At 47.5% G+C, this 12,750-nt stretch overlaps 1 protein-coding gene across 1 annotated transcript in view; it reads left to right on the top strand.

The window, feature by feature from the left end:
• The window catches only part of Bco1 (beta-carotene oxygenase 1), a 30,213-nt gene extending 19,215 nt beyond the window's left edge, over nt 1-10,998 (top strand). The window contains exons 8-11 of the mRNA XM_027933293.2: nt 5,935-6,040; nt 7,435-7,529; nt 8,609-8,720; nt 10,769-10,998. Coding sequence (XP_027789094.1) covers nt 5,935-6,040; nt 7,435-7,529; nt 8,609-8,720; nt 10,769-10,998 — 543 coding nt within the window. The remainder of the gene's footprint in view (nt 1-5,934; nt 6,041-7,434; nt 7,530-8,608; nt 8,721-10,768) is intronic.
• The last annotated feature ends 1,752 nt before the right edge of the window (nt 10,999-12,750 follow it).

A 12,750-nucleotide genomic window follows, 5' to 3' on the forward strand; every position in this document is an offset into this window, starting at 1 on the left:
ATGAAAAAGCAGAGGCTCTTAGTTGAAGGAAAGTGCCCAAGGTCCCAAAAGCCCACCTAAGATCAGAGCCTGCTCCTGCCTATCTCCAAACCACATTTGCGGCTGCGAGGTGGTAGTGACTGCTGTTCTCCATAGCAGAGCTCACTCCTGGAAGGAGCCTGGACAGTCACCCCGACCCCTCTTAGGGCTCTGCAGGCCTAGGAACATTCATTCCTCCAGTACCCGGAGCGCCTTCCCGGCCTCACTGCAGGCTCCACGGGGCAGGGGTTCAGCCTACTCCCACACAGCGAGCAGGGAGCCAGGAGCCGCGCCAGGGTTACTCAGTCTTCAGAGCAGGGGGTCTTGCCCGCCACTCTGGCTTTGCCCCACCTGTGGTCATTTGTGTACCTCTGCCATGGTTTCACCATGTCTGATAGCGCCCCTATTTAACAATTTATGAAATTGTTTGTTTTACCCAACTCTTAACTGGTGTGGAAGGGAAGCATCCCTAACGACACAGAGCCAAAGGCTGGCACTAAGACAAAGATGTGAAGCAGAGGTCTGAACCGCAGGGGGACTGCTGCTCACCAAGGTCTGACCTCCTGAAAAGAAGCTGGAGGGGCTGGAGGGGCTGGGGGCGCAGCTCAGAGGCCCTGCGTTCTATCACCAGTGCCACATTTAAACGAGAAAGAAGAGGTTGCAGGCATTGTGGCACCTGAGACTCTGAGGGACCCGTCAGAAAAGTATTGCCTCCCTCCCTCCCTGCGCGCTCAGGGCTATTGACCCATCGGTCACAGCCCATAGCTGGGAGATGCCGCAGTGCAGCTCCACAGCCTGTCTCCCACTTCCAGGAAGAATGGGGGTGTCACAAACCACACAGGGGTGACTCACAAGGCCACTCTCAGCCCAGGATGATGATGCAGGAAGAGGAGTGCGCTTCCTCCTGCTGCCCACACCGAGGGTTTTATAACCTTTTATCATGTCCTGGAAATGGTTCCCTTCCCCAGGACCATGCTTAGAAGGGAAACAGGATGTTTATAAAAGACACTGTGTAGCCATCTGGTGCTTTGAAATTAGCAAAGAAGAGCAAGCCCTGGGATGGGTAGCTCTGGTCACGCTGTTTAATTGCTATTTATTGTCCTTTAAAAATGTATTCTCTACTTTCAAGTCTCTCCGCTGCTGCATATGGAAATGGGAGAGTGAAGCAGGTGGACATAGCCACACATGCGCACCTCCAGAGTCTTATCAGAGAGGTGACCCTAGGAGTGCAGTCCTCTCTCAGATGTCCTTCTGCTCTGGGACTTTGGTCCATTATTGTTCCCTCTGCCTGCCACACTGATCTGTCCCTTCTCCCTGGCTGCATGTTGGAATCTGCTGCAAAGCTTGACCAGCCCACGCCCACACCACTACAGCAGAACCTCCAGGGGACCCAGGCCTGGCTGGGCTCAGCACCCAGGGATTCCAATGTGCAGCCAGGAGACAGAAACTCTAGGCCTGGTGGATTCCCCATCCTTCAGGCCTCAGGTCATCTCCGCCCTCAGGTGCAGGCACACCCCCGGCCCCAGAGCTCCACATTTACCTCCAGCATGAGGAACTTGCTCAGTCCCCTCTTCCCACTGAAGCACAGGCTCCAAGAGGGCAAGGACTCTGGCTTGTTGACCGCGTCCCCAAGCTGAGAGGGTACTCACTCTTCAGTATCGGGAAGGAATGAATGAGGAGTGAGTGAATGAAAATGTGAACCAAGGTCTCCAAATGAAAAATGATTTCCACATGGAATGGGCGACAGGGCACTGTACTTAGAGGCCCAGGACCACCCTACTGCCCTGGATTCTCTTGCACTTGAGCCAGCTAAGGTCAAAAGAAGGTGGGGCCATTAGGGCCTCTGGGCATCACCCATCCCCACCCCCCAGCCTGTCTATGTAGGGCATCAGGTGTCTAGGGCAGGGCTCGGCAGAGAGGAGGAGTGGCAGGGAGGGCCATGGGCATGTACAGACAACAGGGGCCGCAGCCCTGCCCTTGTCCTAAAGGGCATCGTGTGCTCCAGGAGGTGGGTTCAGAGCATTTATCATCCACACACAAGAGGCAGTCATTGGAGGAGGCACTTTGGACCCAGAAGTAGCAGCTTCTACTCCTAGACCAGGAGACTTGGGTTTTATCTCCAAATGCAAAAATGAAGACAGATGTAAGAGAAGCTATGCGTTGGGAGCGTGCTGCACTTGAGGCCTATTAAATGCCCTTTGTGCTCTTAGACCCTAGCAAAGGGGGCCATGTTCTGGCCTTCTGTCTCTAGCAGGGCCCCTTCTCCACAGGGTGAGTGAGGTATTCACAGAGCACAAGGGGTTGTACCCACCAAGAAGGACATCTCCCCACCCTTACCCCAACCAGGCTCTGGATGCCTGGAATCCTAAACCTGCTTCAGTACCTGCCCCTGTCCCCCTAAGAGTGGACTGTGCCATTGGGGTACCCACCTGGGCCCACAAGGTGGCAGGGCTGGCCAGGGCATCCAGGCAGTTAGGGCAGAGCCAGGCCTGGCTGTCTCTGTTCCATCTCATCCAGCTCAGAGCTGCAAGGGGCCCTAGATTCCTAAAGTCAAGCTCCTTCCAAAGCAGCACCGTGCACTGGGACCTGCATCACAGCCAGAACATTCTCCCTGCCCTGTAACGGGGCTACTGGCCATGAGTTCTGTAGAGCACTTGACAGAGCACATCAGAATGTTTAATTTTACTTCACTATTTTTTTTAATGGCAGATGGACACAATACCTTTATTATTTTTATGTGGTGCTGAGGATCGAACCCAGAGCGTCACACGTGCTAGGCAAGTGCTCTACCACTGAGAATCCTACTCAGCTCCTACTTCACTGCTTTTAAAATTTGATTTAAATAGCCACATTTGGCTGGTGGTTGCTGCCCTGGACACAGCAGTTAGTTCCACAATGTTAAGGTCCATGTGTCCAGGTAGGAGAGAGAGGATATTTTGCTCAATTTGCTTGATGGTTAGGGTCTGTGATCCTCTGCTCATTCTCTCGCTCTGGGTCTTGCACACTTTAGGAATTGTGAAGTGCTGTGCTAATACACATCACACCCTAGTAGTTGTGGCTTCTCCCTGTGTCTACAGATGAGAGTGAAAATAGCTTGCCCAAAATCGATGAATCAGCCATGGGATTTGTGTTGGGATCTGAATGCTTGTCTGTCTGGCTCCAGGTCACTAACTACAATGTGTCTGACGCTGGACCAGAGGTTTCAACAGCTATGATTCCATGCTAAACATGATCCTCAGAGGCAGGAGGAAGCAACTCTGCCTACTCTCAACAGCCCTTCTGACAGAGGAGGAAGCAGGCCCAGCGAGGTTGAGGTTGGGCTCAAATTCACATAGAAGGTTGTAAAGTGAGATTTCACACTGAAACTGGTATGTGGGGGATTCCTGAGAAGACTGATTCTCCTGGGAGTTCCCTCAAATTGAGGGACTTTAAAGTAGGCCCCCAGGATTTTGTTGAACTCTGGCTGGAAAGTGATTTCTTTCCAAAGCTGAGCATATTGCAGCCGAAAGCAGCCGAGTCATGTTCGTTATTGCTGTGTGTGGAAAAATTCAGTTTATTCCTCAACCAGTCTGACCAGTTTCAGGCTGGAGTTATAAGATGTCTCTGTAGACCGACTCCCTGAGAATCAAGGCTGGGACATGCCCAGGGGCCTGTGGCTGTCACGTGTCCAGCAAGGCACCAGGCAGGCCTCCTACTGGCTCCCGGTGCGCATAGGTGAGGGAGGCGCTTAGAGTTTCTGTTTATTGCCAGTGTGCCAGGCACTGGGCTACTCTGTTCATGCTGTTTATCTCACTGAATTCTTACAGCCAGCCTGGGAAGCAAGTGTTTCACTGCTTGATAATTGAAGGAAAAGCTTGAGTTATGCATTTACTCCTTCCAGCAATTACTTCCTGTGCACTGACTGTGTGCCATGCAGTAGGCAAAGTCTGGTCCTTACCTTTATGGAGAAGACAAGTGTAAGAAGGAAACAGCTATGTATAATATGTCAAAATACATCCTACCATCATGTATATCTAAAAACAACAACAAAAAAAATTAAAGAAAAAGAAACAGCTCCATAATAGAGAAACCACTGCTTAGAACAAATGTCTCAGAGACACTGAAGATTCAGATTCAGACTGAGTTATTAGGGGACATTTGAGCTGAGACTTGCTGGATGAGTACTGGCCAGTCTCAGGACCTTTGCTCTTGCTTTGCCCACTGTTACAATGCTCTTGCTTCCAAGAAGAAGAATCACAGTGCAAAAGCCTGGGCCCAAGTTCTGCTTCTGCCTGTGTGGCATTGGACAATTCCCCTTTTTCCTCTTCTGTAGATTGACAGGTTAATCTAGACAGCTCTCTCAGCACTCCTGCAGTCCAACTACCAGGATGCAGTGAACTTTTCCTCCTTCCCAGCAAAAAGTAGGTTGGTTCTCATTATAAAAAGTGATTTTGGAAAATTGGTACATGGAGAAAAGTTTCAATGAGAAGTCAGCCAAAATAAGGATCTGTGATTTTATTTCTCAGTCTTCCAGTGCCTAATCTGTACTCACCCCCAGGAGTAGTGGTAGGAATTGTTATTGTAATGGTAATAATAATAATCATATTGTGGTGCCCCACTACCTATGGTTTTGCTTTATATAGTTTCAGTTACCTATGATCAATTGTGATCTAAAAATATGAAATGAAAACTCCCAAATATACAATTCATAAGTTTTAAATTGCATGCTGTTCTCAGCATTATAAAACTTTAAGCCCTCCTGCTGTGTCCTATCCAGGACATGAGTCACCTGTGTATCCATACTGTATATACTACCTGCCTGTTAATCCTTTCATATCTGCCCCAGTTATCAGATCAACTATACTATACATAGAACTCAGTACTATCTGCAGTAAGCACCCACTGGGGGGCTTGTATTCCCTAGGGACAATGGGGACAACTATCACAACAAAGATGTCATCATCAACAAAACAGTTAGCATTTATCTAGCTCTTAAGTTAATCAGGCATTCTTGAAGACCATTTGTGAGGATGATCTCATTTAATCTTCACAATAACTCAAAACTATTATCATCCTCACTATGCACAAGGAAGCAGAATTGTGGAGAAGCTAACTAACCTGCTTAAGACCCCATGGTTAGGAAGTGGGGCAAACAGGGAACATTAGGTGTTCAATAAGTATTTATTCATGTTAAGTCCTTCTCCTGGGTTAATGGTGACAGAAAGTTACTGAACAGAGCAGTCTGATCATAACCCAAGAGTAAGGAATGGCCTTGAAAGTTGTTTTTCTCCCAAATAATTATATCACATTTGTTTTCATTTCAACAATGATACATTTTCACAGGTCAAAGTACTGACAATCCAGAGAAGCACAGAGAAAGAAAGGAAGGTCCCCATAACCCACCACTCACTGTATTGTCAATATTTGGTTTCTCTCCCAGTCTCTTTACAGTAATTTTGTGTAAATGGTTGAACTCAGGCTCCATATGCAAGTTAGTCCAGAACTTTCACCTGGTGCTGTAACATAAGCATTTCTCATATTATTGTATGATCTTTATAAACACCTTTTAATGACTGATGCACTCTTTTACAGGTGAATCATCCAGTATTTATAAAGTGAGAATTTACTCTTATAAGCATATTAATTTTCCCTGGGAGGGATAAAGCAGCCCAGAGTGGGAGAAAAGAGCCCTAGGTTTCAGTGCCTGGTTCTACCACCTACTGGCTGAGTGACCTTGGAGGAGCCACTTCAAGCTGCTAATCCTCATTTTTAAATTGAGAATAGTATCACAACAATAAAATACCTGCTTCCTACAGTTAATGTGAGACCAAGCCGGTCGATTTATGCTAAAGCATTTTTAAAGTGTACCCAGTGAGGGAAAGATTTGCTCTGAATAAAACGTCATCCTGTTTTGTTTTGAAAAATGATTCTTTTCAGAATGCCGAAGTAGGCTCAAATTTAATCAAGGTGGCATCTACGACAGCAACGGCCCTGAAGGAGAAAGATGACCAAGTCTACTGCCAGCCAGAAGCGCTTTATGAAGGTAACAGGCGCCCTCCTTGCCTGTATCTGGGGGCGGGGGAGGGGGTATCAGGCTCAGTGTCTGGGGACTCTCTTGGCAAAACTTGAATTTGCCTGGCTGCCTAAGAATCTGCTTCTGTAAATGGCCTTCTGCAGACCCTTGAACCTGCTCTGTGAGGGATTTTTGCTTCTTGGAACATTAAGAAATGAAGATGTAAATCTTAGACGCAGGCCTGCTTTGGGGCCAGCCGTGGGCAGCTTATTAAGTATGTGAGCGGCCATCCTTCTCATGCTCACCTTGGCCTGTCCCTTGGAAGTGTCACAGTTGCTCATCTGGGGGTTAGACGGATATCTCCTTCCCATCCCAGTGGTCCATTGTCCTTAGTCCCTGCTGAGCCTGCAGGAGCCACGAAGGCCTTGGCTCCTTTCAGGAGGCCTTCAGGGGGTGAGAGTGTCACCTTGGCAGCCCCTTTTCCTGGACCTTACCTCCTCACCAGCAGTTGGCTTCAACACCTGGAGTATGTCACAAGAGAATACTTTCCCTTCAGCATTCAGACTTAGAAATTCAGCTTGACCCATGGGAATACCTAAAGATATGCACATCTGCATGGAATTTTTTTGATTATTAAAGCAATAGACATAATGAAATTTTCACATAATGAATCTACAATATAAAGTATAAATTTCAAGACAGCTCTAACCCCAGCAGTACTTTTAAACTTTTTCTCTTCATTTGTAACATTTTTAAGATGATTCTATAACCAGCCTTTAATTTTGTGATATGAATACTTGCCCATGTTATTAAAATATTCTGTAAACATCATTTTTACATATTATTATAATAGAATTCATCAGATATTTTTGTATTGCCCATTGAAACTTCTTACTGTGCTTCCAAAATTTATCTTCACATCCCCACATGTGTGTGTGCACACATACACACAAGTACTTTTTAAAAACATTTTTTATTAGTTGTTGATGGACCTTTATTTATTTATATGTGGTGCTGAGAATCAAACCCAGTGTCTCACACATGCTAGGCAAGCACTTTGAGCCACAACCCCAGCCCCTATGTACGCACAAGTACTTTTTGAAAAAGAGCTTTAAAAATTTGCAGTAGCTTCTGATTTTAATCATGCAATTCTCTTTGATTTCTATCTTGGATAATTAAAGATGCTTACACACTTAAACCCTGGTCTATGATACCTTACTCCTGAAACTTCTAATAGAGCCAGGGTCATTATCAGAGGTTCCCTCCCCTGCATTTGGCTGCCTTTGATCCAATCTGGAGTCTGAATCAAGGTTGGGAATCCTGCTTGGGAACATTTTCTGTGGAAAGGAGGCCCAGCCTGGAAGGAAGGGTGGATGTTCCCCACCCAGGTGACAGGGGCTTACTGTTGCCTCCTTTCTCTCCAGGCTTAGAGCTCCCTCGGATCAATTATGCTCACAACGGAAAGCAATACCGCTATGTCTTTGCTGCTGAGGTTCAGTGGAGCCCAATCCCAACCAAGGTACTGACCCCTGTGTGGCTGCAGAGTGGTTTTCTAGAATGATCTCATCTGTCTGCAAAGCTGAATTCAAGGTTTTGGAGACTGTGTGGATGTTGATCAGGAAAGGAGGTCAGTTCGGGAAGATAAATCCAAAGTAATGATGAACCATCCAAGAGAGAGAGCCATACCTCGTGGGCTGCAGCTCAAGAAGCCCTGGTTGGAGCTCAGGCAGTGACTTGAGTCCACATGTATTTATCGAGCACCAACTATGTGCTGCCATGTGGTAGGCACTGAGGACAAGGAAGTCAGCAGGGGTGTCCCTAGCCCTCAGGAACTATCTCACCCTCTAGAGCAGAGAGGGTGTGACTAGAATTTGGAGGATTTGTTTTGTTTTTTAAATTAGTGTTTGTCAATCTTATTATGTTTGGGCACTGTACAAAGTGATACACAGGCTTCACTTTTCCTTGACATCTTCATTATTAATAATTTTGTGTTGTAAAATAATGCAAACAGGGTAGAAATATACAAAGCCAAAAATTAAAGTTCCCAAACACACATACAGACACCCTAAGCCACTCCCCTCTAATCCTACACCCTAAAGGGAGTAGGCCTATGAGAACTTAAGAGAGGCCCAGGGACTTTTTTCTTTTTTTGCACGATGCTGCATTGAACCCAGGATCTTGTGCATGCTGGGCAAGCGCTGTACCACTGAGCTATCCCTCTGCCCAGGGTCTTTCATCTTTAAAGCAAGAAAGAATCACGTTATATTCTCGCTTTGGCATTGAACATATTAGTTTATTTAACATATAAAATTGCAATGTAGTACCAAATACCAGATCAATTCAGGAGTTTTCTGAGAATTCCTTGTCACTGTTGGCCACGTTGTAGCTGGGGGACCTGAGTTTGAAGCCAGAGGAGGAATTTCAGTTCTTTCCTTTTCGTTGCTATGCTGACCAGAGGCAGATGTCATTTGGAGGTGATGAAAAAATCTAGATGTGAGGGCTTAATCTCCCCCCGTGGGCCTCCGTACCTACCTGTTCTCAGGAAATCAGCATGTCCTTGAACAGGTAACTCACATGTTCCCCTCTTTGGATGTACAGATTCTAAAATATGACATTCTTACCAAGTCGACCTTAAAATGGGGCGAGGAATGTTGCTGGCCTGCAGAACCCCTGTTTGTGCCTGCTCCAGGTGCCAAGGACGAGGATGATGGTAAGACTGACCGCTGCATGCTGTAGCAATCACCCCTGAAACAGAGACGTTGTCTAGGGGCATCTTGTCCTCCAGGTCACACAGCTAGGGGAGGTCTGCTCTGAGCTCTGTCTGAGCCCAAGACCCTCTTGCTTCTGACACCAATTGTAAGTTCAGGGCCCTCCAGACCACCTGTTCAGGGTGGTCTTGTGCATGCTAGGCAGAACTCACGGGAGGCTGCTGTTCTTATTGGTTGGGGTTTCACTGCAGTCAGAAGACACAGGTTAAAATCAGCAAAGCAAAGAGACCCGCAGGACTGGGTGCAGGAGCGGCCCGGCGGGGAGGTTGCGCTTATCTTCTCCCCTTGTAGTCTCAGCGCTGACTTCTCCCAGTGACCTTACTTGACAGTACACACAGGTACTGCCACCTGTGGGAGCTCAGCTGAGCCTTGGTGTCCAGAGTCTTACTGGGCCACTTATGTGGCCAAACTTTAGTCGTCAGCCCTCAGAGGTTAAACTGAGAGCACATGGTCCAAGGTCCACCATAAACCACACTGTGAGGATAGACTCCCTGGAGGGTCCAAGGCCCCCAGGTGAACCAACTGTTAGGATATTCCAAGGACTTAGTTCTCTCTTTGGCAAGGTTAAAGTCCATAATAAACAAAGCCCATGTCCTTCCTACCAAGTGACACTGAATTCTCCCAGGGTGTAGAATTCATTGCAATGGTTGGATCCAAATTTCTAACTACAAACATGTGACTTTTTCACAGAGCACATAGAAAGTGTATGTTTGCGGCCCATCTCCCTTTTCTAGATTTCCATATAACCAAAGCATCCTCTCCTTCCACTCTGCCCTTGCCTCAGAAACGCCCTGCCCACAGCCAGGGGATGCTGAGGAGAAGGGTGGGGTCACCAGCTGGCAAGGCGTAATGGGGCTGCCCACACCTGCAGGGGAGGGCAGGCGGCCCCAGGAGCCTGCCAGCTTCTTCCCTCAGGTGCGGAGGGAGTGACTTTCTGTCTGGCCTTGTCTTCCTACTGATTGTGGCGTGGCACGCCAGCCAAAACTCCATGTCACTGTCATCTCCCAGGTGGAGGACTGTTGGCATCAACTCCAGCTGAGGCTGGCTTCCACTCAGCCGGGCACTTGGTTCCTGTGTGTTCTCTTGGTCCCTAGGAAGAGAGTCACTGTCTTCATTCTACCAAGGAAGGCTCAGGGAGTGAGATAACTTGCCCAAGGTCACACGCACCCTATGTACAGATCTAGGATCTGAATACAGGCCAATCTGACTTCGCCTGTGTTCAACTGCTCTACATCCTGGGAGCCTGGTGGCGGGGGGTGGGGGGGGGGCTCTCACTTCCCCTGAAAGTGTGTGGACTCATTAGCCTCTGTCTATCCCTTGAGAGTGGCTGCTGAGTAAGCCTTGGGGTGTTTCCATTCTACAGAGGGAAAGCTGAGACTACAGTTGGCTGCATGCACAAAAGATGAACTGGACTTGTTCGAACACCAATGGTTTGTGACAAGTCCAAGTTTAGCTGAGTAACACATAGTAGCCAAAGTGCATCCCTGGAGTGGACTCTGTGTCATCTGAATTTTTAAGCAGTAGGAAAATAGCCATTCCTAAGTACTTGCAACAATTTACAAAGCGCTTTCATATCCCACCCTGCAAGGGATCCTCTCAACAACCCTGTGAGACTAGGGAGGGTTATCCTTACTGTACAGATGAAGAGACTGAGGTTCAGAGAGGTAAAGGGACTGATCCAGCCAGTGCTAGAATCAGTTCTTCTGATTTCTGGTTCCCAGGCTTCTCTTCTGCTCATAGAATATCAAAATCTCTTTCCTCCTATTTGGATTAGATAAGTAAGTTTAAAGAGAACAGGGAGAGATGGTTGAGAAATCAGTCCTCCAGCCAGAGGATGTTCAAGGCTGCACTTTTTTAAAGTATCTCTTTTTTAGGGCTGGGCGCAGCTCAGTGGTAGAGTGCTCCCCTAGCACGTGTGTGACCCTGGGCTCTAGCCCCAGCACCTGAAGTCAAAGAAAGCAAGCACTGTTTCTTTTTGTTTTTCCCAAAGGAATTATCTTATCTGCCATTGTTTCTACTGATCCTCAAAAGGCGCCTTTTCTGCTTATTCTGGATGCCAAAAATTTTACGGAACTGGCTCGCGCCTCAGTTGCCGTGGAGATGCACCTGGACCTCCACGGGTTATTCATCCCTGGCACGGACGGGGGCACCAGGAGCCAGGCCCCAGCAGAGACCCAGGAGGAGGAGGCTGCAGACTGCCAGGCAGCATCACAGGCCTGACGGCGCTGGTGGGACAGCTCTGCAGCAGGACGTGGGCCCGGCCTGCTGCCTTTCTGGGGGAACGGGGCCTGCGTCTCACTCTGCACTTGTTCTTTCTGTGGACACTGTGACAAAATGGAGAAGGAGCCTGTCAGTGTCTGCACTTGGATTTTGTCTGGAGAAGCCTTGTTGAGAGTCAAATGCGCATTGGTTGCTCTAGCACTGTTAAGGAAGCCCCTTTCCTTTTTTTTTTTTTTTAAATGAAGACCTTGAATCAGAAATTGTTTTAAATCACATTGCATTGTCATCATTCTTACAACGAGAAACCACAAACACGGTGGAGAAGAGAGATAAGTACGTGTCATTGCCCCCCCCCCCCCACCTCCTTCTCTCCTAATGGACTGAACTGTGGGCAAGGAGTTCTGGCTTTCCCAGCCACACCCCGTGATAAGTGTCATGGCCCGGAAGGCACGCTGCTATGTGGGCATTCCCTGTGCGATGTGGTATGATATAAAAAGAATAAAGACTTCAAAGTCTGCTCAGACCTTGTTTTATTTTTACATGGCTTCTTCCTCTGAAGTTCTTCTAAGGTAATAAATCAAAATTGTAGAACTTGTGGTTCAGAGCCACCAAGATGCCTCATGGTACAATCGATGGGACTAACAGGTCAGTGGGACCCCACCTCCAGGACAATGGTCTGCCTGCTGGACAATGACCTGATGAACCATGGCAGAGGGACTAGAATCCAGGAGGAAGGACCAAGGCCAGTGCTGGCGTGAAGAGCGTCTGTTGTGTCTGAAAACCAGAGCAGGGAGTCGCCCGTGTCTGAGGTTCTCCAAGCTGCATGTGCTGCCAGGATAGACCAGGTGTGTGGGGCAGAGTGGCAGGAGGCCAGGGTCCCCATGCAAGGTGGCAATGGGAATGCAGGAAGTTGGGAGCAAGCCCAGAGGGACTCTAAACAGCTACTGGAAGCCCCGTGTGCATTGGAGTCCCACCCTTATGCCAGTGGGCGCCTCCAGCATGGGATCAGGACAGCAGGGGGCTCACACTCTTGTGCTGAATCCAAATCCCATTCAGTCTTCCATGGAGATTCAGTAATGTGCCTCAAGGGTGGGAATACTCTGGTGCAGGGCATGAACTACCCCAGGAAGGTACTTGTCCAGGATGACTGTGACTTCTTCCCAACAATCACCATGAAACAATATTTGGTTTCCAAACTGTAGTCTCCATTCAGCCTCAGAGTTATTATTGTTATTATTATTATTTGTACTGGGGATTTAACTCAGGGGCACTATACCACTTAGTTACCACCCTAGTCATCTTTATTTTTTATTTTGAGACAGGGTTTCACCAAGTTGCTTAGAGACTTGCTAAGTTACTGAGGCAGATTTTAAAAAAAATATTTATTTATTTATTTTTAAGATTTTTAGATGGACACATATCTTTTTATTTTTTTTTTTAATGTTGTGCCGAGGATCGAACCAAGTGCCTCATGCATGCTAGGTAAGCGCTCTACTCTACCACTGAGCCACAACCTCAGTCCCCTGAGGCGGTTCTTGAACTTGGGATCCTCCTGTCTCAGCCTCCCAAGTTTCTGGGATTACAGGCATGTGTCACCATGCCCTGCAGTTATGTTTTTTAAATTGCAATTTTTATTGAGATAAATACATGTTGGTTCAATTCTAAGAACTAGTATAGTTTCCTCCAAGGCCAACTTTACCCACTTTTCCCCAGAGGTAACATTTTGCAAAACTCTAGAGTACGTCATAACCA

This window comes from Marmota flaviventris, chromosome 18 (assembly GCF_047511675.1).
Source record: "Marmota flaviventris isolate mMarFla1 chromosome 18, mMarFla1.hap1, whole genome shotgun sequence".
NCBI classification, from domain to species: domain Eukaryota; kingdom Metazoa; phylum Chordata; class Mammalia; order Rodentia; family Sciuridae; genus Marmota; species Marmota flaviventris.